Source organism: Parasteatoda tepidariorum, chromosome 2, assembly GCF_043381705.1.
Source record: "Parasteatoda tepidariorum isolate YZ-2023 chromosome 2, CAS_Ptep_4.0, whole genome shotgun sequence".
NCBI lineage: Eukaryota > Metazoa > Arthropoda > Arachnida > Araneae > Theridiidae > Parasteatoda > Parasteatoda tepidariorum.
Window position 1 is genome coordinate 83,219,938 of NC_092205.1, and position 27,779 is coordinate 83,247,716.

Sequence of the window (27,779 nt, forward strand, 5' to 3'; positions counted from 1 at the left end):
AATTTAAGCACCATCTAATCTAATGCTTCAAGTCAAACATATTTTAGAAGTTAGATAACACTTTTATAATTAGAAAAATTCTACGCACAATTACATTATGATATTATGTCTTTATGCTAAAAATGAATCCAATTAATTTACAATTGATAAAGTATAAATTGGATATGAATATAAATTGGATATTGGGTTAAAGTATATCTCTTGTTCTCTTGAATAACTTTTTTATTTATTGATCAAACTTCATCTATGAGATATTTTAGATTGATAATATTGACATCTACTTAAATGTACAGTTGCATGATCAGATTGTAAAATAATTTAATAGAAATTTGTAAAAAAATTTTTTTTAAGGAGCAAAAGCAGCTTCCAAATTTTGTTATTACCCTTTTATTAACATATTTTCTTTTCGGAATTTTAAAAAAAAGTGATAATGCGTTATAAATCATATGGTGTTTTGCTTATTTTGATATTAACATTAGTTCAGTATACTTTCAATTAGTCAACATGAGGCATAAGCAAACACATGTCCTCGTGGTGCTAGTGTAGAAACATGGCGATGGAGCAATTTTGAACGTATTAACTTTTAACGGAAGAGAAATATGAATTGGTTAAAAAAATAACTCATTTTATGTTATTCATATTTTCAAAATAAGGATGGTTTTGCAGAATGATATATATTTACAATTAGTGGTTTGATTACTAAGCAAAATATTTAGAATGAAACTTTTATATTAATTCACTCTTTTGAAAGGTTTTAAGAAAATGAAAGGGATATGTTTTTCAAGTTTGTTAAAAGAACAGTTTGTTATTCATCAATTTCAAGTTTGTTATTCATCATAGATGAATAATTTTTGCCATACATTAAACTGAAACAGAACGGTGCCATCTTCTCTTGCCTGTTGTTTTCTTTGCTCCAATGAGGGAGATATCGATAAGCCACGCGCTCTGTGTCGATTCGAATCATGTAAAAACTATGGTTATTAAAATTAATTCAACTTAAAATTGGTTCCATGCTATCAAATAAAATTGAATAATGATTTTCAATTTTATTCATTTGCGTTTAAAATATCTTTATTAGTATAGCAAAATGCTGTATGAAAAATTAGTATTTTAGTTAATATATGTCAATATTTATTTTCCAAAAAGGTTAGATTGTAATTAATTTCATTTTGGCTTTAGATTTATCTTTTTGAGTTTAAAATAAATTACTACTTAATAAATTACCAAGTTTGTTCACTCTTGACTCATAGCTTATCTACATGAGTACCATGTATTTGTTAATTTTGTCAAAATCATGACCAGAGGCGCTTCAGTAAAAATTACCGAATTTTTTGTTGTTCCAGTAGAGCTAGAAACATGGTAAGTTTTACTATACTCTGGTAGTGTTGACTATACTATTTTTTCTGAGTGGGGTAATGACATTATATTACCAAATATTTTAATTAGTGCAAAGAGTTGGAAGTGGTAAACTATAATTGATTCACTTCATGCACAATAAACTCTATTCATTGTTATCATTTTGTATGAATCTTTTTTCCTAATTCAATTATTATGTTGCAAACTTGAAACAGAAGAATCATTTTATACCTAATAAGAAGCTTGCAATGGATGCTGTTACCAAACTGCTTGAAGCGAGTAGAAGAACATTGTGGAAGTTGAATTCTCCCTCTCTGATCCATCCCACAGCTGATGCAAACACCGATGATATCAGGCCAAGGACTAGAGATTGACACTATAAAAATAAGCATAATAAGAAAAGGAATAGAAACTTAATGATAAAACAAAGAGTTTGTTTTAAGGTAACATTTACGCATACGCTTATAAAGTAGCGGTACTTTGGATGCATCATCCGTAAAATACATTTTTATGGTAAAATATTATACCGTAATTTTTACAGTAATATTTATTTTATGAGTAATTCAGTGATATTACGGTAATAATTTTTATAAAATACTATAACGCTTGACATTAGACTAAATTTAAATTGAATCTCAATCTATATAACAGGTGCAATGAAGCCAGTGCATAAAAGATTTTGTATATTATTTTATCAAAAAAATGTCAAAATTGTAACACGAAATATAATAAAAATTATAAATAATCAACAACGTGGCAAAAACTGGCTGAAACAAAAATAAATAAATACTTTTAAATTTTTTCTGAGTGCAATATTATATCTTTTTATTTAAACTTTTTATATGCTTTTTTATATTTTTTGTACGTCATAAGTTTTGATTTTTATAATTTAAATATGAAGTAATTGAAATTTGGTATAATAAATCAATTTTATTCCAGTTTCTGATTTGTTTGTAACTGCATTAGTGTTACGCGTTAGCAATATCTTTTTTTACTGTTAAAAGTTTTTGGAAACAATGATAATTTTCATATGCTTTCGTGCCTGTCAAAAAGGCTTTTTTACCAATACGTATCTTTTTTCTGANTTGGATGACATCAGTTTTATTTGAAGACTATGTAAGAAAATTGGATAGGAAATTCTTCGCTAAAAAAAGAAAAGTGATACTCTTTTTGGATAAATGCACAGCGCATAGTGATCTACCTAATTTGAAAGCAGTAAACTTGCAGTTTCTCCCGCCAAACACAACAGCAAAGTTGCAGCCGATGGATCAGGGTATCATAAAGTGCTTCAACAGTCTTATCGTAAATGGCTTGTCAGAAAAATGATCTTAAATATTGTAAGCATTTAGCAGATTTGTAATTAATAAGCATTAATTAAATAATCCGACAATATTTTGAAAGTCCAAAACCTAAACTAACGGTAAGTCGAACTTCCGATTTGTCGAAGTTTTTCGTCAGTCCTATCAGATTCGAGTTATCGCGAATTCACTATACCTATATTGCCCAAAAGCAGTCAAAACGACTGGATTGTAAAAGAATAAATAATGTGTAAAGAAATTTGTTTAAAATTAATTTTTAGTATTTTTTATATTATTCACAGTTATATAACGAGTTATTAGTAAATATTAACAATAAAAAAATACATGTTGTACAAAATTCTAAGAAATTGTGTCATTATATACATCATTTTCCTTCTAATTGAAACTAAAAGCAGACAAGATAACTTCCTTAGGCAATCTAGTGTTAATGATAAAACATAGTGTTTGTTTTAAGGTTACATTTACGCATACGCTTATGAAGCAGCTGCACTTTGGGTGTATTATCCTTAAAATCTATTTTTATCGTAAAATATTACATCGTAATTTTTACAGTAATATGTATTTTGTGAGTAATTCAGGGATTTTACTATAATCATTACTATAAAAATTACGGTATATCAGATTTTAACTGCGAAAAGTTACCGACACCCTGAGTGCGGGAAAAGTGTGTACAGTGTAGTACAGTGTACTTTACTATACTATTGTAGTATAGTGTACTTCAGACATCCACAATTACAAAATAAACGTTAAAATATTATAAAGCTTGGCATTAGACTGAATTATATTAAGTATGTAAATCTTATATTATTGCTGCAATGAAGCCAGTGCATAAAAGAATGCGTAGTTATGTTTTTTTATGAAACAAATGTCAAAATTGTAGTACAAAATGTAATAAAAATTATAAATAGTCAAGAATGTGGGAAAAACTAGCTAAAATAAAAATAAGAGTAAACTTTTCAATTTTTTCTAACTGCAGAATTACATTTTATATATTGAACGTTTTTTAAATTTTTTAGTCACTGACGTTTTGTTCTCAAGAAAAGGGTATTGCACTCACGTCATAAGTTTTACTTTCTATAATTTTAATATGAAGTAATTGAAATTTGGTAAAATAAATCAATTTTATTGCAGTTTCTGATTTGTTTGTAACTGCATTAGAGTTGCGCATTAGCAATATATTTTTTTACTGTTTAAAGTTTTGGAAGCAGTAATCTCCATTTGTTTTCATGCTTATCAAAAAAGCTTTTTTAAAAATACGTATCTTTTTTTTGCAAAATAATAAATAATGTATAGCTATTTTTAATCTATTGTTTCTCAGATTTTCCTTAGAAATATGATTATAAAATACTATTTTAAACTGTAAAAATATCATGTAAGCGTAATAAAAAGTAATTGTGAAATTGTTCAATCTTACTTGTAATAAACATATGTTTCCAAGGGCCATTCTCCATTGCTCTCTTGAAGTGTCAATGCTTCCTAAATTTGCCTAAAATAATAATTTATATGTATAGCAGATGTATACCTTAAGAGTATTGCATATGTTGAAAAGTATTGTACTCCTATGGACAGACAGAATACATAATTACAATAAAATATGAAAAAAAAATTATAAAAAGTGTGTTTTTACTTAGAACTATTTTTGGATAAACGAATTTTAAAATTGTTTCAAATTTTTTTTATTTGCTTGAAAAGTGGCGAATTTGCTAGATAGTAAATTCAGCAGAAAGTGAATTTTAAAAAAATACGATTTTTCTTTCGGATTCTGTATAATAAGCTCAAATATATTAGTATATTTCAGTTCATCTATTTGAATCATTAAGATCAGCAACCAGTTTGTACAAATCCGATCATTAAAACAAAGGTTACTCACGGAGATATCTTTTTCTGTTTTGCTCACTGTTCTTTTTAAACGTCATAAGTGTGACACGTTTATGAAGTTTCTGTAGCGATTTGTAACGTTTGGGGGATAGAATATTTGTATTAATTAAGAAGTAGAAATGTTAAAAACATAAATAATGTGGGTGATGCTTATGTTATGGGTGTGGCAATGATATTTAAAGAATAAGGAATGCTAAATCTAAACTCCTATAGTTTGTTTAACATCTTGACATATTTTTACAGCACACCCCAACTTTATCCGTGAGGAACCATCCTACATCGAGCGAGTTGAACTATGGATAACATCTGGGCTATAGTGCTCTATTTCTTTTCCCGCTGTGTTTACCTAAGCTGTAGTTGTAAAATAAATGTCTAATTTTGTTATTTATAGATTTGTTCTTTTGAATAATTTAAAAAATATAGGTAGTTTTCCGAATGTTGCTACTAACTTACCACTTCATTTTCTGTTCTTGCGTGTCATTACCCGTTTCCAGTAATTGGTATCAATTAATAATATATAGCCTATATTTATAGATAAGCTATGCATTTTTATTTTAAATTGGTAATATTCTGTTTGTTTTAGTTTTAAAATGGTTTTCTGACTTGTTAACGAAATTAAAATCTCTTAAAGATCCCATTTGTGAATATTGTTAGGATATCTTTAATGGTATCAAAAGTTAATTTATAATTTAATTCAACTTATTTAATTTAATTTATTTAATTTTATTTTTATTCTAATTTGATTGTTTATTTAATTGCCTTTTCTTATACTTAAAGTAAAGAGTTAAGATTAAATGGATTTCCGGTCCTACTCTGTTTTTGGTAAACACCGGTTTAGAGGGAAATTTGCTGACTCCTTTTAATAATTTATCGCAAATGCAGGAAGAGTAAGGTTTCGTTTCAGATAACTTTTGACTAACTGAGTTTAAAGTGTGGGAGGATCATTGCGCTCTTCTTTTTGAATCAGGATTAAAATATTTTAGTTTATTAAAAATATTTTAGTTTTGATTAGGTGTTGGCTTTTAACTAAATTATTAAAAATTATCACTCATTTTGTATATAAGTAGTAAAATTTTACATATATATATACCTTACGTATAAGTCATTTAAAATTTAAGTAAAATGTATGTTAGTTCTATTTTGAGACGTTAAATCTTGAACGCAGTCTCTTATATTTACCACTTTTACTTATGTACGGCAGGATTGCGACACATTTTAATCAACAATCCTACCATGGCTACACTGAGCAACAGAGTCACTTTTTAAAATTAAGATAAAGGGAACACGTGTGACAGATATTTTCGTCATCAAAAATTGATAAATCATTGATTGTCTCACATTGTTGGAGCTTTGGGAATAAATGTAACTTCAATAACAGCAAAGTTCTTTTCAACCCTGTCGTATCATCTTGTCGTATCATCCCTGTGGCTTGATGCTCTGGAATTATTCATTTCATATAGCATATATATTGCCTTGGTTTGATATTGAGTTGTTGAGTTGAATTGATTTCGGCAAGGTTAGAATTTGCTTTGAATAAATTTGGATACTTGTTTCGGATGAAGTCGGATTCCATTACTTTTTGCCAAAACTTTAATTTAGTCTTTTTTTCTTTTTTTTTCTTCTTATTTTTTTTAAAGGAAAATTGCACGTTTACTTACTAATGTCGAGATTCGAGAAGCTAATGTCATTTCAAGATTTCCTTTTAATCCTAATAGTGCTGGCACCATAACAAACATTTCTGGCACTTGGGTAAATACGTCCCAGCTCTAGAAATTAAAATTTGAAATTAACCCAAAGAAACATAAGATAGAGTAGAAATTAAAAATGAGAAATTTAGAGCCTCATTCTCAATATTTTTTCAAAAAAATTTGAAGCAATGTATTTCTAATCAAAATTTTACTTATGTGATTTATTAATATATTTTATAAACCAGATTTTGTATATTTTTACTTCATGAGATGTTTGAAATAAGAAAATACTTAAATGCTTTAATAAGCTTTTCTTCTTTGCTCAGTTTACATAAAGTTACTCGTTTACAAACTTTATTTATTAAAACAATTATTTAGTATTACATACTTTCCTTATTTTTTATTTATGAAATTTTTTTTCAATAATTTTCAGTTTCTTTTATCAGTAGCTTATGTGAAGTGCATATGCAGGAAGAACAAAATTATTTCAAAATTATTTCGTAACTTTTATTCTGGACTGTAAGGAAGAGTTAAATATTAGGTTCTAGTATGTTGAGTTACTTAAAAGCATTTAAAGAGTAGAGAGTTTATCCCAAAAAGACTAGCAAGTAAAGAAAACTTTTATGATGTTTAAATATAATTTTGATCCTTGTTAGCCCTTTATCCGTAAATTTTCTAAAAAAAACAGAAGAAAAATAATAAAAGTGATAATGAATATTACTTTAAATAATAAGTACTTTGAGAATAAAAGTTAGATTTAAAATTTTAGGAAATTCAGAAACAATCAGAAATTTTTCAGTTTTATAATTTTTTTAACAGTTTTGTTATGAAATAAAATCATTTTCCCAGTTTTAAAAGAAATATAATCTGAAGAAGTTCTTCTTCTTGCAAAATAGTTTTTTAACAAAATATTTTGGCAAAGAAAATAAAATTTCTTACACTTCTAGAAAAATTGGTTCAAATCCTGATTGATAATATGATAATTAAAACTTCAAAAATCGTTTAAATTTGAGGCAACTTAACATATTATTATGTTCAGTTTTAATAGACACATCTTTGAACTGGTGTTAAAGTTAATTGATTATATGAATCATATGAATTATAATTAATTACATTAAAATGAATTTCATTTTTATACTACAATATTTTAGTTCAAATTTGAACACAGCATTATTGTAGCAGTTAGTTTCAACTTAATTAAAGTCGAACACACTGAGAGAAAAAAGTATGGTCAAAGGTTCCAGAATGTGGTAAAATGTACAGTGTTTCTGTCTCTATGGTAACGCCAAAAAGCTCGATAATTTTTATCGAGACGCTGTGGTAATGTGTTTGGTAAAATTAGCAATAATGTATGGTTTATTATATGTGATAAAATTTTGTAGTTTTTTCTTGATACTTTAGAGCATGGCATAAAAATAATTTATTCGGTTAAATTTATTTTCCAGCTTTGTATTTTTTACTAAATGTTAGGTAATAAGAACTATAATTTTGAAAAACAGAATTTCCGGTAAATCGTTAGAACATGAACGGAAAAATTTCAAAATGAATGGTTTAAATACCGTATGTTTTGTTTTTATAAACTAGAATTGTGTTTTATAACCAGAAGTTTGTTTTTATTAACCAGATTTTTTTAAAAATAGAAATGTCATTACCATACAGTGAGGTAATTTCACTAGAATTTTTTTCTCTTTTCACTATGTAACCCGTAATGAATCGCAATTATTCCATAATGAACTACATTACTATCCAAACTGTGTTCATTATATAATTTAGATTATGTTAATTTTAAGCTTGATAAAAGTGAACCAAGTTATCGGTTGGTTAAGTGTAAGAAATCGAAAACTTACTTGCACGATGTCTAATAAAAGGCCAGCAGCTACAGTGCCAAAACCAGCAATCATAAAAGGTATGAACACTTGGCAAGAAATAGAACAAATCGTCTCACTCTTTTCATCTTCATCGGTTTCTTTGATTTTAGGAACATCTTCTGGTGCTTTGGACAAAAGATTTTCACCGGGGATGGCACAGTAATCTAGTTTAGGTGGTAATGGTCCTAAAAATATACATCGTGGTGCATATTTTACAGCAATTATTAAGAAACAATTTAAGTCACTAAAAATTTTATTCCATCCTTCCTGGCATAACAGATGTTTCAAATTCATAAAAAAAGAACAATTCGGGAATGGGTTTTGAAAAAATTTTATTTCTAAGAAGAATCGAATATTAGGCAAAATATATGGTTTGAAACTAGAAGGTAATCGCAAAAAAGTCTTTTCTTTCAAAGCATTGTGTAAAACGCAATCAATTTATAACATAATATTTACTTCAGCAATCACTTATATTCACTTTACACGCCAAGGAGTTTTGAATAATGAACACGAGGAGTTTGAACAGCGGATATCTTTGCACGTGTAAGTGAGCTTTATTCGAAAGATTAACACTACAGCGAATTTCGTCTGAGTGAAACATCGGTGATAGTCATTAATTCGAACAGCTTTGACTTGTAATAACGTCTGGAAAAAAAATAAGGTGCCTAAGTTCTGTTGCAAACGTGTATAACAGCCTCACAGGAAGTTTTATATGAATGAATTTTTGTTATGTGTTGCATTATTTATTCTCACATTTGTTCTCATAATTTCACAATGGTTTCACATAGTCTTTAGTTATATCATCATGGGTTAAAGTATTTATTTTTCTCATAATTTTTTTTATAGTTTTCCTTGAGTTTTTTATTCATTCTTGCAGGAGTTATTATCTCTCTACAGAAAAAATTTCATATGTACGAGATGACTCAGATTATTAATAAAGTAAAACATCATAATTTTAACAAAAAGATTTTTTGTATTATTTAGAAAAGTAAATCTTAACATATTAATGCCGTATTCAGTTGCATAAGAAGAGTATAAATTTAACTCTATTATGAACTTACAGCAGTTATAAAAGTAGCATATTATTTGGTGTAAAGGGTTACATAACGAAATAGAATTCGAAAATCAGTTTTGAAGTGGATTGTCTCAAATTGCACTTGGGGTAAATGGGATTAAGCTAGTCCATTGACCACTAGTTGGTGTCTGAATTGGCTGATTCAATGCTTCAAACCTGAATCCTGGTTTGGCGGAGAATGTGGAAGCTTAGTTTACTCAAGATTTCATCACTGTCGCTTTTTTAACGCAGTTCACTCTTTAGATTCTTGGCAATAACCATAAAAGAAAAGGAGGCAAAATTTATCTTTTGTAATAAATAAATAAATATGAGCAATAGTTTTTTTTAACAGTGCTCTAATTAGGAAACTAATTATAAATTATTTCCAAACACTTGCCTTTTTAATTTAAAATGAGTCAGCTGTTTTAAAATAATTTTTTAAGAGATTAATATTAAACGTAGAGCTAATGCTAATTTCTGGTAAAATTAGCGAATTCTGCAGGATTCTATTTTAGTTATTTCTTTCATAACCGTCGTTGAACAGCCGACCCAATATTGAGTTTACGACTACCAATGTTCAACTCCGCAGCATTGTAATTTTTAACTTTTTTTTAACCAGAAGACAATGGAACTCCTGGATCGAGTATTAGGACAAACTACCCTTCTTGGAGAACTCTCTGGTGGAAGTAATGGGCATTTACGTTGCATAAAGAGGAAAACTATAAAAGCCTCCCATAGTTAATCCGACGGCAAGGGAATCCTAACCCATGTCAGCACTGTGGTTAGTGCGAGCCGAGTGCAGAATTTATATTGACCAGCCGTCACTGATATTAGAATCTTGGTCACCCCATTTGGAGGCAAGTGCTATACCCCCTGAGCCACCACGACTCTGCAGGATTCTATTCTACCATCCAGGTTGCTCGGTATCAGCTGGTCATATTCTATTACCACTCACATGCGGCAATCCAGTAACCTATGCTTTGACAAAAGCCGTAGACATGACTGACAGCTGCGAAATCTTGCGAGGGCCGATTATTTGCTTCTACTGCTTACCTCAATTAAAGCACGTTTTTATTTTCTTCTGCAGATTTATTGTAATGCACTAACAAAGAAATTTTTTCCCTATTATCCAGTTTCAATTGTCTTAAAATAACTGCAAATGCAATTTTTAAGATTATGTAGCTAATGGAAGTTTGTTACCTTTTTGCAGAAGAGGTGATGTTTCAGTTTGGAAAGATTGGGATTGGATCCAGAATTCCAGAGGACACTGCAAATTTCCAGGGGCAGTAATGGGTGTGGGTATTGGTTGTCCTGCTCCTACTGTTGCGCTAATCTGACGAACCAAAGCAACCCTGGTCTGGGGGTTGTCGCTGTTGTGTACGTCAATTATTTCACCTGTCATTTTTGGTGCAGAATTCATCAGTCTACGATGTCACCTTTTTAATCAGTTTATCCCTTATCTCGCTCCTTTGCCTGAACGTCTCCGAATTCCCCTTGAACGGCCAGCTTAGTAATATCTAAACAGTAAAAGCTATTATTACGAAATGAAAAAAATATGAATAATTATTATATAATAGTAACTTCTAATTTATTGTTATTGAGTTTCCGACAATAATATATAATTTTTGATTTTATGATCCTTTTTTTTATACAAAAACCTTTAAGGATAATTTCTGTTCGGTTCATTTTCGAATCTTTGCATTAGCATTAACTTAAACATCTTAATTTGAAATCCCACCTTTTTGGGAGTTCCGGAAAAATGTTTATTGCTCAATTTCTATTTACCATAAAGAATTACGATTTTTCAATGTTTTTATTTTCAATGTTTTTCATTTGAAATGTTTGTAATTTAATTATTATTGCGCGAAACTTTAGTTTATAATTTTACAGAAACTTCTTGATTTTTGGGGAGTTTGATATGCTTTAAAAATAAATACAAATGCGCTTTGAGGAACATGTATTTATTTTAAGTACACGAATACAATTTACTTAATAATACACTTTCATAAAAATTTATTTCAACCCTAATATGAGATGAAAAATGTTACCCATGATATCAGGTGAATTTGCTACAGATTTAATAAAATTTAGTAGTGTTTATTTTGATTTAAACGAGTGTACTATAATAATACAGTTGAAAAAAAAGGATTAATTTAAACGATAATATATTGGATACCTTACTAATGTTTCTGCAAATTGAGAAAAATATTATGGTGGAATTTGATTTTCAGCTAAAATCTTTTTTGTAGCAGTTTTTCAGAAAAATCAGTTTGTTGTTAAACCACAAAATTGGTACATTGAATCACATTTCATACATATGTGATGAAACCTTAATAAGCTGTTGAACTAAACTATGTTTCAGTTCAATTGCGAAATCAAGTTTAAAAAGTTCGATAATATGGTTCCTCTTAGCAGATTTAAATTGGTACTATATTAAGACTATAATAAGTTTGATCAATATTACGGTTCATTATACAGCAAATTTCTAACTATGTGTATTTTTTTGGAAAAAATGCAAGTACTACAAAAATTAAGGTCTACTATAAGTTGCTAGTTGCAGTGGAAGTTCTTTAAAAGCAATGTAAGGCCATAGAGTTTTTTGAAATTGTTAGCGGGACATATATGTCCCGGTAGGGACGAAACAAAAGCCCGGTGGCTGAGTGGTAGTGCTTTGCGCTCCCGTGCCACAGGTCCTGGGTTCGATCCTCGGGCCTGGCAAGGTTGACTCAACCTTTCATCACTTCAGTGGGTCGATAAATGAGTACCAAGCATGCTTGGGAACTAAACACTGGGGGTTCCGCGTTCGGCTGACCGCCTAACCAGAACATATGTTCCTGCACCCCAGAGCCCAAGGTCAAGAAAAGAGTAGGCCATGGCCCTCTATGGGCTGTCACGTCACTGAGTTTAGTTTAGTTTAGGGACGAAAGGGCAATGTTAATTTGTGCTTCTCAAATTGCTTTTTTCTTCTTCAATACACTTTTTAAATATTCGTTTCACTATGCTGCTTAATGTCCGTAAATTGAGCCACAATACAGGGTTATTCATAATTCCCTCCGGGCAGAAACTGGACTATCGCATTGATGTATACCGTGTGACCAAGGGTTCACACATAGAACACCTGTAATGTATGTAAGTAAAACTTGAATAGTTTCGGAATAATTTCACAGGTTTCTTTTTTTCATATTCGTCTTCTTCTTTTTTTTTTAACTCTAACGCTTCGAAACCTCGGAGGGAATTATGAATAACCCAGTTTAGTGTAAATTTGATGCAAACTCCAGAAGCGTTTTGGATTGCATTTCTTAAAAAACAAATTGCATAAACAAATTCCAAAAAAAGGAGCAAATTGCGTAGTAATAAATGAAAAATATTATACTTACTTGGCACTTTAACCTCGAGAAACACAAAAAAACGCACTTAATATAATTTACTTAAAAATTTAATTTAAACCTTGTGCTGTGCTGGACAGTAGCAAAACAAGTTTGTAGGATCCAACGTTTCTTGCTCCCTTGCTTTTTCAATGCAAGTTACGTACAAAACAAATGAAGAGTAGTGCTTTTGGACCATCGGAATGGACAATATTTTTAACAGAGCGTCTAAAAAGGACACCTCTCTCAACGGAATTAAGATTTATACTAATGATTGAAAGTCCCCGGAACAAAATGAGAAAAGTGATAACTTCGAACAGCTATCAGGTAACCCGGGGTGATGTGACGCTGATATTGTGTCAACACCTGACTAAACATTGAAATTAAATCCGACGCATTTATGGGAAAAGTCGCTCATATCAGGTCACATATGCTACGAAGTTATTTTGAATAGTTAAGTAATTTATTACGTTTGTTATTACGTTATTGGTCTAGTTTGATAAACTATCTTGTCAGTAGAATGTATTTAATAAATTCAAGTTCACTTGAAATTCTCTCGTTTAAGGATTTATATATGTACAACTCATTTTATTCTTTCTAAATTGAATAGTTTTTCTTCTTCTTTTGTTTCACTCCTTTTGNTGAAAGTGTATCACGAACATATTTCCTCTTCTTTACATTTTTTTTCTATTAGAATGTGATGCATATTTGATGATATTGAATTAGATTCTGAATTTCATTTTTCTCTATTTTGTTCTGATTTATTCTTTATTCTATTATTTTGCATTCCCTTTTCTTCAGAGAAAAATTTAGAATTTCCATCAAAAAATTTCCCGCTCTCTTTTTTTCATAGAAAAATCTATTGTGACTAGTTTTTTTAAATTTTATTCTTAGAGAGATAAAAAGGAAGCGGAAGAAAGTTGATAATGGAAAAGCGGTGTCTCTAAGTTAGTTAAAAAAAGTAAAAAAAAATTACAAAACAAAAAAAAAATAGAAAATGATTTCAAGTTCTAATGTTTAGAAAGAATTTAAAGTAAAAAGAATAAATTGTTTGCGTTTATCATGTAATATAAATGTTGTTTTAAAAGTTTAAGAATGTTAATTCATATATAATCAAACATTTACTACAAAATTTTGCACCAAATATTTCACAAGTATGGTACGAAATTTGCATAATCTAAAAATTATTTCTGGCATCAACTTTTTTTTTAATCGAAAGTCATTGATATGTTTTATTATATTGGGAGAGCCCTCTTCAACAATAAAAGTAATGATTCAGGCCAACACCCTAGTACAGGGATGGTGAATATATACACTATTTTGAGTACGCTACCCATCACAAAGTTCACTATGAAGCATATTAACAATTAAATTAAAATTCACAATAAACAAACAAAAGAAAAAACAATTTTTAACCAAATAATTAACAATTAATGTCAAAAAAACAATTAATAAGTATAAAAAGCAAGCTAACGATTAATAACTAGCAAAAAATTAACAGTAATGCTTGAACTAGCATCTTACAACCTAATATAAGTTATTTGTCATCTAATCTGCAACAACAGAAGCCACACTGATGTTACTTTAAGTTGAACTACGCATATAACTGAGTCATTGCAAAATGTATTATTTTTCATAGTAAATAAAGAGTTTTGAGTTGATAGTATTTTATTTTCCCAATAATCACGAAGTCAAAATTATTTGACGGCACGTCTATGGCCTCACTAAGCAATTGTTCAGAGAAAATGGCACGCTGGTGCATAAAGGTTCTCCACCCCTGCCCTAATGTATCAGTCTTTGCTCCTTGATCGCGAATTTGAAGTATTGTTTGTTTACGAACAAACAATACTTCAAATTAAATTAGATTTCATGTTAGACTTCAGACTTGAGTCATTCACTTCTGTCCACTTAAAATTGAAAACTCCTGAATGTAATTTTAGTTCATATAGATTAAATAAATTAGAATTAAAGTGGATGCAAACGCAAGAATATTGCCATAATTTTAATTTTACCCTCTGTTACAATCTGGATAAGGATCCAAATGTTAGTTTTATGGTGCATATCAGCAATCAATGCCAATATTAAATTGAAATAAAATATAAATCTTAACGTTGACGAATATTTGTTCATAAACAAATAATACTTCAGATCCATAATAAATTTTAATGACTACTTATCAAATTTAAACTTAAAAGAAATTAAAGAATATGGATTACAAACAATCTAATTTAGCATAATACTTAGTCGCTAAATTACATCATAATATTTAAGACGAGTTTTAATTTTAAGACGAGTAAGAATTGCATTATAGATAATGCGTCCTTTTAAAGTAGTAAAACGTTCCAACATTGATAATTCTCTCTTAAGAAAATAAGGTTTTTTTGAGTCACAAATATATTTCAATATTATAAATGTGGTATTTATTAAAAGCTATTAAATTTATGCAATTGCTTTTAATGTATTAGGTAATTACTTAACAGGAATTACAATTCATTAAAGTTCCGAGAATATGTTTTTTATAAATTAGGTGAAGTAGTTTTTTTGCATGGTATTATATATTACTTTTAAAGAAAGTTAATTGAACTTTTTTGAGAGTTAAAAAAAATCTCATTGTGTTTTATTCAAGTTTTCGACCTGAAATAAATTATGATGAGAATATTAAATTTCAATTAGTTTATTAAAAGTATTGAGATATGTGAAACAACGTGCAAAATTTTAAAATCCTTGAATAAGTAGAGCTTTAAACAATAGTTACATAAGATGTTAACAAATGTCGACACACATAAAAAATAACTGCAAAAACAAAATAACTCGTATATGTTTCTGAACATGTAAAAATAATTGTGATTTTAACTGAATAATATTAATAAATACGTTTTTTATAAATATAATATTGAAAATATTGAAATACAATTACTAGTGAAAATAATAGTTTCCCATGCGTAAAAAATATAAATTCATTGCCTTAATCTTAAGTGTTACTTTAAGATTCGACGCTGATGCGTAATCAAACGTGAATATCATATCAGATAGCTTTTATTTTTATCACAATAGAATTCTGCTACTTCGCAGTGACAAAATCTGCCCCTTGTCCCTTATTTGAAAAAAGCTCTTAAAAGCAGATAGAGTAACGAAAATATCTGAATGAAATAATCGACTTAAAAAAATGACAACAGTCTATAATTAATTGAAAATATATTGTTTTCCGGAATAAGTATGATTGAATGGGAAAAACGTAGAACATTGGGTTTTGGAACAAGTTCAAATTTGTTGATCTGAATGTTCTGACTGATAAGTAATGGATGGTTATTGTTTTAATATGTTTCTAGAACTCTGATAAGATTGCTAGAATCACTGGCTTCTATAAAGATTCACACTAATCAGGGATCAGCTCATTATCATAAATTGCATTTATCATCAGGTTTTATTGTATTTTAAAGCATATTATAACAATGAAAATAAATGCATTTTAAGAAACTGTGTGTACAACAGTTTAAAAAAGAACCGTATTTGCCAGGGCTCGAAAAAACTCAGAAATTTTACCCGTCCCCGAGGACGGCTTGTCCAACAATGTACCCGTCCTCCTTTAAAACTAACCCGTAGCTTCTAAATAAATAAAAATATAATTTTCTCTTATTTANACCAACTCTTGGAACTACTTACAATGCAGTATTGTTTGTCTGCGAACAAACAATTCTTCAAATTAAATTAGATTTCATATTAGACTTTAGACTTGGGTCATTCACTTCTGCCTACTTAAAATTTAAAACTCGTGAATGAAATTTCAGTTAGTATAGATTAAATAAATTAGAATTAAAGTGGATGCAAAAGCAAGAATATAAATTAGTAAAGTCATACTAATATTTTTGCTATAATTTTTATTTTACCCTCTGTTGCAATCTGGATAATGATCCAAATATTGCTTTTATAGTGCATATCAGCAATCAATGCGCCAATATTAAATTAAAATAAAATGGAAATTTTAGTTGTGATGAATATTTGTTCATAAACAAATAATACTTCAGATCCATAACATATTTTTTGACTACTTATCAAAATTAAAGAATATGGATTATGAACAATCTAATTCAGCATAACATTTATTTGCTAAATTATATCGTACTATTTAAGATGAGTTTTATTTTAAAGAAATGTATTATAAATAATGTGTCCTTTTAAAGTTGTAAGACGTTCCAAGATTAATAATTTTCTCTTAAGAAAATTAAGTTTTTTTTTGAGTTACAAATATATTTCACTATTATCAATGGGGTATTTATTAAAAGTTATTAAATTTATGCAATTACTTTTATTGTATTATGCAATTACTTTTAACAAGAATTACAATTCATTAAAGTTACGAGAACATATTTTTTAAAAATTAGGTGAAGTAGTTTTTTTCATAGTATTATATACTACTTTTATAGAGAAGGTAATTTAAGAAAACCTCATTGTGTTTTACTCAAATTTTTGACCTGAAATAAATTATGATGTGAATATTAAATTTCAATTAATTTATTAAAAGTATTGAGATATGTAAAACAACGTGCAAAATTTTAAAATCATTGAATAAGTTGAACTTTAAACAATAGTTACAAAAGATGTTAAAAAATGTCGACGCATATAAAAAATAACTATGAAAACAAAATAACTCATACATGTTTCTGAACATATAAAAGTAAATCTGATTTCAACTGAATAATATTAATAAATACATTTTTTATAATATAATTTTGAAAATATTGAAATACAATTACTAGTGAAAATAATATTTTCTCATGCTTAAAAAAATATAAATTCATTGCCTTAATCTTAAGTGTTGCTATAAGATTCGACGTTGATGCGCAATCAAACGTGAATATCATATCAGATAGCTTTTATTTTTATCACAATAGAATTCTGCTATTTCGCAGTGACAAAATCTGCCCCTTGTCCCTTATTTGAAAAAAGCTCTTAAAAGTAGATAGAGTAACGAAAATATCTGAATGAAATAATCGACTTAAAAAAATGACAGCAGACTATAATTAATTGAAAATGTATTGTTTTCCGGAATAAGTATGACTGAATGGGAAAAACGTAGAACATTGTGTTTTGGAACAAGTTCAGATTTGTTGATCTGAATGTTCTTGACTGATAAGTAATGGATGGTTATTGTTTTAATATGTTTCTAGAACTCTGATAAGATTGCTAGAATCACTGGCTTCTATAAAGATTCACACTAATCAGGGATCAGCTCATTATCATAAATTGCATTTATCATCAGGTTTTATTGTATTTTAAAGCATATTATAACAATGAAAATAAATGCATTTTAAGAAACTGTGTGTACAACAGTTTAAAAAAGAACCGTATTTGCCAGGGCTCGAAAAAACTCAGAAATTTTACCCGTCCCCGAGGACGGCTTGTCCAACAATGTACCCGTCCTCCTTTAAAACTAACCCGTAGCTTCTAAATAAATAAAAATATAATTTTCTCTTATTTTTTACAAACATTTATATAAATTGCACAATGAATTAGTAGTTACTAGGATTATAAATACTAGGAATACATTACACAATAACAAAAGAAATACTTTGTTACTAATAGTAACCTAGTATTTCTTTTATGAGATAATTTATTTCTTTTATGAAATAATTTAAATGGCAAAGGTCAAGTTATCTATCTGGAATGTAAATTTATCCGAGAGTACTGCGTTTTTTTAAATGAATCAAATATGACGTTTACCAGTTCCACTTGTAAGAAAACAAAAATTGAAAGTGTATCACGAACATTAACGGGAAAATAGCTGTCCGCGCGGACGTCGGATTCGAGAAATTCGTTGTCCGCGGGGAATTTTTGACCGCCGAGGACGGGCGGTTTTTCGAGGCCTGGTATTTGCATAGAAACTTTAAAATTACTACTTTTTTGAATGTTCATTTCCTTTAAACCAGTCGGCTGATTATTCTTCAATTAAATATTTTCTCGTTATAAATTACATTGTGTGAAAGAAGTTTAAAATTTGTATACATTTTAATTTGTATGCATTTTTTAATTCAAACAAAAAATAAATAAATAAATAATTATTAAGAATTGCTTTTTCGATGAAGCAATGTTATACGGAGAAAAAAATTCTGATAAAACTACTGTGCCGTAAGGTAATGACATTTCTGGTAAAAAGACACACAAAAAAAACATTTTAATTATGGTTAACAAAACCAAAATAGTATACGATATTTAAACAATTCATTTAATAATTTTTCTACTCATATGGTAATGGTTTACAGGAAAATCTGCTTTTCAAAATTATAGTTCTCACAGAACATTTAGTAAAAATTACAAAACTAAAAAGTAAATGTTACCAATAAAAATGGTTTTTAAGCCATGCTGTGAAATATCATGATAAAATTACCGAATTTCATCACACTTACCAAGTTTCATCACATATTATAAAACCATATTTTATAGTTAAATGTTATCAAAATCATTAACAAAGCCCTTAGGTAAAATTTACCGAGTATTTCGGTGTTCCCATAGAGCGGTACAATATTCTCGTAGTTTTGACCATACTTTTTATCTCTGTGTGCGACAACAAACATTACGATCGTGAATAAAAAGGTTTCGATTTGCTCAAAAAAATTTCCTGAATATGGGAAAATATGCAAAAATAAATAACTAAATAACATTAAGGGATGAAAACTTTAAACCGCTCTCTCGACTAAACTGTTTCAAATGAAGAATAGAACAAAGAAAATTATAGACATATGAAAAAAAGGGGGGGGGGAAATAATAAGTAAAAAAATATCAAACAACAGTTTAAAAAAAAAAAAAAAAAAGGATGAAATTTTATTTAAAAAAACCAGAAAAAAAAAGATACAATCTTTTCATCAGCCCACACGATTATATCCGCAAAACAGTGTGCTTTCTGATATTGTATTAAAAAAGCCAAAGCAAAATATATTAACAATGAATGTATAACACAAAACAAATAACAAATGAAGTATAACACAAAAAGTAAAAATAAGTAAAAATAGCATGTATAAACAGAAAATAAAATAAAAGAAAAAGAAAAAACAGTATAAAAATGGACTATAAAGCGAGTAGCGAAATCAGATCAACTTACATGGACGGGAAATTTTACAGGAATGATTTAAAGAAAGATTGCCAGATTACAAAATATGAAAACAAAAGCGTAAATTGAGTGTAACAAGAGGGTATATATAATTGTTTGCCCAAACTTCTAAACGATGGGCCTATGCAAGGGGGGGGGGCATTTCATCTTTTCCACCATTAATCAAAATCTTCATACTAGGGCCGGGATAGCCTGGTCGGTAGGGCGCTGGACCCATGTCCAAGAGGTCGTGGGTTCGATCCTCGCCGGCCGAAGACTCCCCGTGTAGTAAATGGTGACTGATGCACGTTAAATCTGTCAAGTCGCGAAGTCCTCCCATGTTCCCATAACAAATCAATATCTTTGGGAGTACTGATCCTGGAGTTTCCTTGTCTTCTGGATTGGTTCAAAAATTACAAGGCTACGGAGTTGAACATTAGTAGCTGTAAACCCATGAAATTGGGTCGGCTGTTCAACGACGGTTATAAAATAAAATAAAAAATCTTCATTCTAATTAAGAGGAAAAATTTTGTGTTTGCTGCATACTAATTGAATCATACCAAAATTTTCACTTCATTCATTTATACTGCTTTTTTTTATATCGCTTTACAAATTTTTTTCTAAAAATTGTCAATATTAAAAGACTATTTTCTTTAAAACAGCAGTGTGAAAGAGGTTAAATTTGGATGCTTGTACGCCATCTGTCCACAAGTATCCAACCACCCGGCGTCATAGACTAGAATAATCTTGAAGCACATATTAATACATTAATATAACATATTAACATTAATATGTTCCCTTTTGCATCGCTGGCAGCCTACACATGTCTGGGGTGACTTTCCACCAGTTTTTGGTAGGTGGCCAAATGAATACTCAACACGAATGGGCGGAGACGCTAAAACTGTTTCGGTTTGAATGTTCATGTTTGCCTCTTAATAAGTAAGGTCCCGCAGTGAACTTTAAGTTAACGCAGTGATCGTTAAGACACGGTTCCCAGCAGATCACCGAAGTCAAGCATCACTGGCTGCTGTCAGTTTGCGGGTGGGTGGCCACTTGAATCAGTCTGCGTAGGAACAGAGGGTGCGCGGTATGGATTTTCGTTAAACTGTTCTACCGTAAAGTGCTCAACTTCGCTTGCCGGTTGTCGGGATACCGAAGCGGGGGTGCCATCCCCTCTGCAGAGGATCAAAATTGTGATGGTATGTCTTCGGATCATGCTCAGGGATGCTTCCCAGACCGTCGCCAATAGCTCATTGTGCAGCTCTAGTGCGATGTAAATGAACTGCAACAACATCTTAATAAGTAAGGGGATCTCTAAAACAAGGAAAGAGGTGCAACCGGTTCCTCTTTTAAGTAACTAACTATTCGTTTAATTTTTCCAAAAGGTTTTCGTTGGTTTAAATGATTTAAATGACGAAACCAAAGCTGAAATAATAATTGAAAACACCGTGTAACATTTCTTTCAGTAAAATAATAATTTTTGAAAACACTATTTATTGTTCTGCACAATAATGAATAACATTTCCTAATGAATAACATTAACATTTGTCCATATAAAAGTAAATCTTCGAGAACAAAGAATATTTTGTAATTATGTAGCTGGTAAATAAATACATATTTAAAAAAAAAACTTACTGTTTAAGTTAATTCAGATCTAATAATTTTGGCCCAACAGGAATTGTTGTTGCTTTTCGTCTTTTAAAAAGACTTCACTTTCGGATGCTACATTTCTACCTAAAAAATATGGTTTAGATATTTCAAAACATGTATTGAATGTCAAATCATAATTGTGACTGGAAAAAAAAGTGAAGATGATTATAGCGATGATATGAATAGAAAAACATAACTTTATTTTCATTATACTAAGAATAGCTTTTTAAAGAATATATTAAGAGTAAAAATGTAAGAATAAATTGAAATACTGGGTAGCTGGTTCTGAAATTTCTCGTTCACTCTCATGCTGCGTAAATATAATTTTGCAAAAATTTTTAATATCTAAATGTAACTCCATACTTGATTTAATAAGATCTTATTTCGATTCTATTCTTTGATTATTTAAAAAAAAATTTAAACATTAATGAGGAATGAATACATTTTCAGCTTTCATAAATAGAGCAAAAATGCTTCAGAAATAAAAATCTATAAATAATTATAGAAAGTGTTTCATTTAATTCCTCAAATACTTATATATATGTATAATCATTGCATAAAAATACAAAATTATAATGAAATTACTTACTTTCTTTATTAAATACCGTAGCAGCTTCATTATTTACGTATTTAAATGCATAATAAAAAATTTCTAGAGTACTAAAAAAGAAAGAGTAAAATCAGAAAAGTAGAATTTAGCTCGTAAACAAAGAATGTCGAAATCGAAAAGTATATCTCTATTTTTCTTTTCTTTTTTTCATTTTTTTCATTGAACGAAATCTAATCTTGCGCAACTGTTTAAAGTATAAAAGGTATTCAAATTAAGATTAACAACAAAAAAAAACAATATTTTACTTCAAAAATTACAATCAGATTTTTAAACCTTAAACTTTTCATTTCAATTAAAAATAATTTTGATTTCTTTGAAGTTTGAGAAAGAATAATTTTAAGTAAGGGAAAGTTATTCATTACTCTTAAATAATATCCGTTTTTGCAAGAAATAGTTAGAATTTTGCTTTGAAATATTTGTGTTAAAACAATATTATAGGCTGATTTGTTTCAAGTTAATGAGAATTTAATGATGATTTTGATGATTGGATTTATGATGTAAATTTTTAATGAACAGTATTTCGGAAATCTTTGAAGTGATTATTTGTGGAAAAATAATTAAAAAAGAAGAGAATTTCATTTAATATTTTTAATTAATATTTGCATTATTGCAAGAATTAGTTAGAAATTTGTTTTGAAATATTTGTGTTAAAGCAGAAATTATAGGCTAATTTTTTTCAAGTTTATGAGGATTTAATAAGGATTTTGATGATTGGATTTGTGATGTAAATTTTTTAATGAAAAGTAATTTGAATCTCTTTGAAGTAATTATTTGTGAAAGAATAATTAGAAATAAGAGAAAGTTATCTGTTATTTTTAGTTAATATGCATTATTGCAAGAAATAGTTAGAATTTCGTTTTGAAATATTTTTGATAAAGAACTGTTATAGGATATTTTTTTTAAAAGTTTATGATAATTTTGATGATTAAATTCATGATCTGTTTTTTTTAATGAAAAGTAATTCGGATAACTTTGAAGTGAGCATGTAAAAGAATATAAAAAATAAAATTTTTTTATTCATTGTCTTTAATTAATATACGATGCCGAATGAAATTGTTGAAATTTTATCTATATTGAAATTTTATTATCCTTAAAATACTCTTATTGAGTAATTTTTTAAAGATAAGAGGATTTAATGGTTTGATGAAGATATTGTTGATACCAATTTTTTAATACGAAGATTTCAATAAGATTTTTTTAATAAGATATTTTTTAATGAGATAATTAAGGGATACATTTGAAATAAATTTTTGTAAGACAATAATTAAAAATAATGAATTATTATTCACTACCTTTAAATAATAAGTGATTTAGTAAGTAATAGTTTGAATTTTGTATAGAAATATTTTGTGTTAAAGCACTTGTTAAATTAATTTTTTGTAGTTAAAAGTACTTAAGATTTTCTGAAGTGATTTATGATAACAATTTCTAATTAAAAAGGAGCAATATAGATACTTTTAAAGTTGATATTTATCTCAAAATAATTAAAAAAAAGAAATTGTTATTCATTATCTTCAATGAATATAGAATGCCGTAGGAAATAGTTTGAATGTTAAATAGAAATATTTGCCTTAAAGCATTATCGTAGATTAATATTTTATAGTTGGAAAAAAACTAAAGGTTTGGTGAAGAGTTTTATGACATCAATGGGTAAACCATAAGAAAAGCAATAATGTTGTGAAGATTAATTAACCAAGCTTTTAAAAAATATTTAGCAACATTTGTAACTAAAAATTATTAATTCAAATATTACAAAGCGAAAATAAAATTCTGGTAAATTTACTATACTGCATGATAATGACATTTCTGGTAAATAAAACAACTTAATTCAGGTTAATAAAACCAAAATAAGCAGTATTTTAACCATTTATCTGGTATTTTTTCCTTTCTCGTGGTAACGGTTTACTAGAAATTCTGGTTTTCAAAATTATACTCCTTATTACCTCACATTTAAGAAAAAAATACGAAACAAAAAGCAAATTTAACTGAATAAATGGCATTTATGCCATGCTCTAAAATATCAAGATAAAATTACCTAATTAAATCACATCTTATAAAACCATATATTATTGATAATGTCAGCATGAAAATGTTTCGGTAAAAATTATCAAGATTTTTAGGATTTTCATAGACCCAGAAACGCGGTGAATTTTAGCATATTCCGATCGTTTTGCCCATATTTTTTTCCTCGGTGTAGTATTAACTTTCCTCAAACTATATTTTAAACACCTTATCGCTCTCACTTGTATTGTTTGAAGTTTAATATGATTTTTGGACACTCACAGAAGAAATGAATCAATCTTGAATCATAATACTGTTTGACTGTAATATGGTGCAACCTTAATAAGGTCTTTAAATGAATGAAGTTTCCGCATATTAAAACAATAGTGAGTCATTTGATTTGAGATGTACGATAATATGGTTAAACGTAACTTCATAAAAATTTTCGAAAATTTGAAAAATATTATGGTGCAACACGTTTCTAATTTTCTAGCAGTGTAGACGAAAATGAAGTCAAATTGTTTGATATTATTGAAATAGTTAAATCTTTTTTCAAATTAAAATGGGAAAAAAATTAGAAAAATTAAGTTAAATTTTAAGAAAATTAATGAATAATTTATAAAAAAATATTTTCGATTTAAAAAGCATTTATCTACCATATAGCATTTTCATTTTGTAAACAACGTTAATTTTAAAAAATATAAATATCCAAAATGTTATTCTTTGAGAAGGTTGTGTTTCAACTATAAGAAATATTTTTTAAACAGATTCCAGTTTATGAGTTTAGAATTTAAGGAATTTTTAAAAAAATAGTTAAGACTTACATTTATAAATTATTTATTATTCTTTCAATTTATTCGAATTAAAAAATTAAAAAACTATAATTAATACTTATGATTATATATAAATTAAATATTTTAACACCTAAACCACATTGAGTTATTGGATGGTGATTTCATTTTATAAGCAATAATAAACATTTTATAAACAACATCAAGTTAAAAAATATTATTCCATGTGCAGGTAGTGTTTCAATTCAGAGAACTATTCTTCAAACTGATTGCTATGTATCAATTAAAAATAATAAAAAGAAATTGAAAAAATAATTTTATAATCGAATTATTTATATAAGAAATATTTGATCACTTAAATAATAATTATCTTCTAGGTGGTGTTGTCATTTTATAAAGAAGGAATAATCGCAACAAATAATTATATTAAAAATATAGTTCTCAACGCAGTCTGTGCTTAAATTGAGGAGATTGTTCTTTTAATCGATTTTAATTTGTCAATTAAGTATAATAATGAAAAAAATTTAAAAAAATTTATACTTACAATCGAATTATTTATAAGGCAAATATTTAACACTTAAATCACATTTATCTGCTAGATGGCGTTTTCATTTTATAAACAGTAATAAATTCAAAAAAAGTTTAATATCAAAAATATTATTCGTTGCGCAGATTGTGTCAAAACTAAGGACACTATTTTCCTGCTGATTCTTTTATTAATTAGTGCAAATAAACTTTGAACTGCATGCTTATTTCGAAAAACTTAGCTGAGTTGACGCAATGGAAAATATTCTTGAGGAAATTTGTCAGAAAAAAGTATGACGTCACTTTTCTTGAGACAAAGCTGATAGGATGAATAGACTAGGCACTTCTGTTGTTTGCACAGATCTCGAGTTCTGAATGCTTTCGAGTGGACGAAGTTTGCAATTCAATGCCGTATGGATAAATGCAACCCATGGTGAACGGCAAAAAACTGGTTCAATGAAAAAGTTTTGAACAAAATAGAAAATACAATGTCGATTAAAAGTTGCTGCGTCATTCTTACAAAATACCTGAAAAATGTACTTGAAATCATGAGTGCCTTACATCATGTTTCGTTGATTGGGTGTCATAAATGTAATTCTTAATGAAAGACAAACCATTAAAGAGGGAAGAGTGTTAAATGCATACAGATACTTTTAAGGAAAAGTTCAATGCACATTAATAAAATAATTAATTTTAATGTTATTTTTGATTAAATAGCTTTCTATTTGCGGTTAACAGTACTAAAAGTAATATAAATAAGTTATAAGTTAAGTTTTAGTTTTTTTTTCAATGCCGTATGGATAATTGTAACCAGTGGTGAATGGCAAAAAACTGGTTCAATGAAAAAAGTTTTGAACAAAATAGAAAATACACTTTCGATTAAAAGTTGCTACGCCATTCTTATATAAAATACATGAAAAATGTACTTGAAGTCTATGATGTTTCGTTGATTGGGTGTTATAAATGTAATTCTTGATGAAAGACAAATCATAAAAGAGGGAAGAGTGTTAAATGTATACAGATACTTTTAAAGAAAAGTTCAAAGCACATTAATAAAATAATTAACTTTTAATGCTATTTTTGATTAAATAGGTTTCTATTTGCTGTTAACAGTACTAAAAGTAATGTAAATAAGTTATAAGTTAAGTTTTAGTTTTTTTTCAATGCCGTACGGATAAATGTAACCAGTGGTGAACGGCAAAAAACTGGTTCAATGATGACTCTTATGCTAAAATAAAAAATAAAAAAATAAATAAAAAAATAATTCGTTATAAATAATAACCGTCGTTATAAATAAAAAAATAATTCTAAACTTGATAGTTATAGACAGGAATAATTCCAGAGTGCAACCTTTGCAAAAATTTTTATCTGCAAGTAGAGGCCAAAAAGAAAACAATTTTTGATTTTTTGAGAGTAACTTTCATCTACCGGTATAATATTGGATGAAATTTCGTATGAATATTAAAAAAGTTATTAGAAGATAAAGGTACTTTGAAAAAATATTTGAAACAAGAATTTTTTTTTTATTAAAAAAATCTACAAAACCACACATTAAAGATGATAGCTTATCCAGGAAATTTTATGACAGAAAGAACTACTCGTACCAGAAAAAGAATTTTTGTAACATAATTGAAGCTTGGTGGAATATCTTTCCTCATCAATAGCAGCCTGATATCTTCGAGTTCGTTAGGGAAACGATTGTACTTTTCAACATTTTCTTCCATTCTTTTTAAAGTTGTGCAAATTAATATACACAATTCCTTGCCTTTTTATGAAGTCTTCTTTCAACCTTTTCCCACCTAGATTCGATAATATTCTAGTCTGGGGATTGACTAGGCAATTCTAGACGATGGGCACCATTGTATGCCAAACCTGCTTGAATATGCTTGGAAAAATGCTTCGAATCAGTATCGTCGAGATAAAAAAAAATTTACGAAATATGGGAGTATAGTGTTCTTTAAAATATCTTTATTTAAATGTCAGTTCATTATACCACGGACGTGAAGCAAGGGACCCATACTTTGGGGGCTGACGAATCTCCAGAGGATCCATGATCTTAACCAGAATTTAACCATAGGTCTTTGAATCGATTTTTTTCAATAAGTGTTTTTATATTCATGATTCCATCAGAACTGAATGGCATATACTTGCTTCATAACTTCAAAATTTTTTTATTCCAATCTTGCCTAGTCCACCGTAGAGTTGCTTTAACCAATACCAAGCATTTTTTATTTTTATTTTTATATGAAATTAATAGTTTCTTGATTCTAATTCTCTATCTAATCTATCCTCTTCGACTAATCTTTGTCCTATTGTTCTAAGTGAATTATTAAGGAATTGAAATATCGGCACCAATTGGAGTTGAACCGTAGCGAGGTTTTTGGCGATTTGTACGTGAAATTTTTCATCAAGTTCCATGGTTGGTAGGGCGTAGTCTACCAGTCTATGGGTAGGGCGTAGTCTATCTCTGGACTTAACCACCCTAGATTCTCCAGCATTTGAAATATTTTGGGATAGTTGATTTGGACACATTGGACTGCTCTGAAAATCGAAGCTGTGTCATCCTTTGAATATGACCTCTAACGATGGC

General features: G+C 28.5%; 1 protein-coding gene across 2 annotated transcripts in view; it reads right to left on the bottom strand.

Moving 5' to 3' along the window:
* Nucleotides 1–25,589, bottom strand: part of LOC107438771 (solute carrier family 41 member 1) — a 36,075-nt gene extending 10,486 nt beyond the window's left edge. Inside the window, exons 1-7 of one of the 2 annotated variants that reach the window (XM_021146715.3) lie at nt 25,209–25,589; nt 21,248–21,346; nt 10,364–10,680; nt 8,089–8,294; nt 6,212–6,319; nt 4,090–4,161; nt 1,588–1,732 (exon numbers count right to left, since the gene is read on the bottom strand). In XM_021146715.3, coding sequence (XP_021002374.1) covers nt 1,588–1,732; nt 4,090–4,161; nt 6,212–6,319; nt 8,089–8,294; nt 10,364–10,583 — 751 coding nt within the window. In that variant the 5' untranslated portion in view covers nt 10,584–10,680; nt 21,248–21,346; nt 25,209–25,589. Of the gene's footprint in view, nt 1–1,587; nt 1,733–4,089; nt 4,162–6,211; nt 6,320–8,088; nt 8,295–10,363; nt 10,681–12,540; nt 12,914–21,247; nt 21,347–25,208 lie in introns of those variants that run through there. The other variant, XM_016051140.3, reaches the window with a different exon arrangement.
* Nucleotides 25,590–27,779: the final 2,190 nt, after the last annotated feature.